We start from the raw sequence: 3,851 nt of genomic DNA, 5'->3' as shown, positions 1-3,851 counted from the left end.
CTTTGTAGACATACATTCGTAGATCGCTTGAGATGGGAAGAGGAAAATAGTAAATGCCGATTGACTACGTTAGGTAAGACAATTTATACTTCACAATATAATATTTGCATTATTAATGATGGAAGTGAAAGCGTCACAATTCTAAATTTTACTAGTAACCTTAATATGGTGATAATGTTGATTTAGTAGATAAAAAAGGAGACAAAACTAATAGCGCAATGTTATCAACCTACAACTAACGATTGATATTCATATTCTGTACAGTATTTGCAGAATTAATATAGCAGCCTATGTACAGTCGTCAAAAACATAGAATAGGTAATTATCGTAACTAGTCTGACCTTTTTATAAATCGTGATAGAACCCAAATATATTAACAAGTAGATAAAAAGTATTATGTTCTGTATGTTACAGATTGCATTTATCCTAGCTTATTGCACTTGTATTCCAATAACTAAATATATCTACAAGTTACACTCGTTCAATCTGTTCATTCCATACCTATAAGGCATTGCAAAATTACTCCATTAACTTAACTTGGGCATACAGTATTCTAACCAAAATTAACATAAAGCAGATATATGATAGCTTATTCGACATGCAAGTACTGTACAGTCACAATCAATTTAAAATACTTATCAATCTGTTCATTCTATATCTATAACTATATATGCCTACAAGGACACACTAGGTCAAGCTTTGAATATTAAAATATAAAGCATTGCAAAATTGTACATCACTCAATTAAGTTAACTTGGATATGCAGTATTCTACTCTACCCCAAAATTAAAAAATAATTAGTGTTCAAACATGATTCATGCTCTAAATGTATTGCAATTTACTTTGTGTTTATTTCAATACGTTCTACGAACCGAAATCTGATTAAACTTACTTTTCTTCATCATATGTAAGTAATGATTTGTTATGCATTTTCTTTACGAGAGGACGAGCTTCGATTACATCGTAGTTCCATAACGATGCAACAGATTGAATAGGAATACTGACTCGCTTAAATACAGCTAGTTGCTCAAATAATTGTTTATTCTCATTTTCCAAAGAATCAACACTTAATTGTAAAGTCCCGTATAGATTGAAACCGTAATGAGCTAATTCAATATCTGCAGACTTTTTGGCAATGATACCCTTTGCTCGATTCCATTCTTTCTCAGTTTCTAAACCAAGATGGCCAATTAAAGTGATAGCTAATGGTAAACCTTGACAACTGTCGATAACTTTCTCGACAACTGAACTTTTTAGCAATGTCCGAGCATTATCGTTAACGGCAAGTAACGCAAGCAGTTCTATAGCTTCATCATACGTTAGATTTTCCTATACAAGAGAGTATATGAAATAAGAATTGTATTTATCATAATTGTTCGGATAGGTTACTTAATGACAAAATAGAGAAATCATAGCGGTGAAGTTTTCTTCAACTATAACACTATACTCCATGCCACTTTAATTAATACAGTTGGAAAAAAATTATAAATTCATTTTTGACCTTTTATTGCATGAAATGAACAATATCATCAGAGCAATTCAACTGTAACTGAAACTGAATTACAAAACTAACCTGTAAACGGATGCAGTGATGGTCGAGCTCATTTTCACGATACTTAAATCGTGAAGTAGAGATTGACTTCTTGGCAAAAGATAAGTATTTGTAATGATCCTTTTTCCAGATATCGTCAAAAATAAATAGCGTCTCGGATAGTCGGCTATTTGCTGTTATAAGAATAATCAAATACCTATTAATACTGTACCTTAAATATAATTCAAGTTGACATGGAATTACTTATAAAAGGCTCGAAAATCACCTTCTAGACTAGAACTGAGATAAGCACAAATCTCGCTGATAGATTGAATATTCTCTTTCCATTCCATATTAAGTCTGATACCTAATGTCTTGAGTTCCTGGCATAATTCGATATTAGATATATTGCCTAAATTAAGATAATTATGAATCACCATCGCTGCTTTAAACAAGCATGGCAATTTAACGACCTTCGACAGCGCGTACATTTCAACAAAGTTAAGTTTAAAGGATCTAACAAATATGTATCTCTTTTCCCATCTCATCTTGCGTTTTAGAGCATTTCACTTTATTTGCTCCAGTAGATAAAGGGATCATTAATAACATGATAATCCACTTATCGATAATGCCTAAAGATCTGACCCTAACAAAATTATGGTTCGATTTCATTTTATCTCTCGACGTAATATTGCCTAAAAATAGTACACAATCATAATACTTTCCACTACTGGTTAAATATGGCCAAATTTTTTAAAAGGGAAAAAATTCCACGGTGTCATGATTTTTAAATCAGGTTACACTTATTAATTTGAATAGGAATTTATAGTCGATTCTCATATACTAGAAAATAAACTTTACTGTACTATTAATTGTAAATTGTGATCGCTTTTAACGTCATTTAATGCGGTAAGGCAACTATTTTATTATATCGTAGTCTGTAATTACTTTTGCTACATTATTTTCATAGAAAGAATTGCTCTTGTAAATATGATTGAACTACGAGTTAAAGTTATCTTACTAGAAGCTCGATAAATATGGAAAGATTAAAAACTATGATCATTACATGGTAGCCTACTTGATGGCATTTACTCATAAAATAAGGTTAAACTTATTTATCTCTTGGCAATACTTTTATCGATTCCATAAGAACAATGTTCTCATCTCGTACTTCTTATAATTCTGCTAATGATACTAGCAACTGCTTTCGGTCCGAAGTAGATAAGGGACAGGTGGGGTAAGCTTATGCTCTACTCCAAATTCGAATTGATCAATTTTACAGATACATTGTATGGATATTTGTACAGTAATAGTCGCCCAAATACATTACTTATTAATACTTGAAATATCATCTATAAGACTTACAAACTTACCAATTTTCATCCAGTAACAGCCATTTGATTTAAATAAGCCCATATCAGCAATAGCTTGTCTAACAGACTGGCAAACAGTTGTTGTTTTACCACTACCAGCCATACCATGTATTAAAATTTGACCATTTGACTTGTCTATCTTCTGTAATTGAGTACAAATTTGGCCTACAGATTTCTTCCTTATAACGTAGCGACCCTCTGGAGTTGGAGGAAGCTCTCGAAGAGGAATTTCTAATTGTGGAATAAATTATGTATAATGGAGAATTTAATAAATTGGAAAGGACATGTCACAATTGCCTTTCGTCTTTAGCGTTGAGCAAGAACGATTATTTTCCCATTATAAATGAAACTCATAGTAAATGTTTATGAAATTAACGGTACAATAACTGGCATATTCAAAACTTGCACTGGATAAACACGACTAGTAAAACTCAACAAACAATATCCTTAATCTAGTAGCAAGAGCGTTTGAACGTCTAATGAATTTCTAAAGTGATTTTTGATATAAAAAGATAGGTTTTATCGCAGATTTAAAGAACTGTCACTCACGCAAACAAAATTGAATATTGCACGACACTGATGGTGAATTAAAAGAATAAGCCCATATTAATCTATTCAGGAAATACGCTTACGTTAAACAAATGAAAACATAACTAGGTGTACTTAAGTCTTATGTGTTGGAAGGTACATGTTTTTACAGAATTCTGTCATTGAACTATAATCTATAACTTTTTAGCAGTAAATCATTTCAAGAATTTTAAATATTGTATAAAATTGACATACTATGTTAAAATTACAATTCTATATTAAACATGGAAACCCTCGGGTCGATCAATTAATTGGATAGTATTTTATATCAGTTTTACGTATTTAGACTAGCACAGTAACAGATACGATTAATATTATTCGCTATCAGTCGACGTCATCGTATACAGGTAAAATATCTT

The 3,851-nt window shown here is 31.3% G+C and overlaps 1 protein-coding gene across 1 annotated transcript in view; it reads right to left on the bottom strand.

The window, feature by feature from the left end:
- Positions 1 to 3,135, bottom strand: part of TRIADDRAFT_62630 (uncharacterized protein) — a gene marked incomplete at both ends in the record, with an annotated part of 8,046 nt that extends 4,911 nt beyond the window's left edge. Inside the window, 4 exons of the mRNA XM_002118571.1 lie at positions 15 to 64; positions 893 to 1,329; positions 1,574 to 1,725; positions 2,905 to 3,135. Of these exons, the coding sequence (XP_002118607.1) occupies positions 15 to 64; positions 893 to 1,329; positions 1,574 to 1,725; positions 2,905 to 3,133 (868 nt within the window). The remainder of the gene's footprint in view (positions 1 to 14; positions 65 to 892; positions 1,330 to 1,573; positions 1,726 to 2,904) is intronic.
- Positions 3,136 to 3,851: the final 716 nt, after the last annotated feature.

Source organism: Trichoplax adhaerens, genomic scaffold (assembly GCF_000150275.1).
Source record: "Trichoplax adhaerens TRIADscaffold_224 genomic scaffold, whole genome shotgun sequence".
NCBI lineage: Eukaryota > Metazoa > Placozoa > Uniplacotomia > Trichoplacea > Trichoplacidae > Trichoplax > Trichoplax adhaerens.
This window is presented reverse-complemented; position numbering and strand designations above follow the sequence as displayed.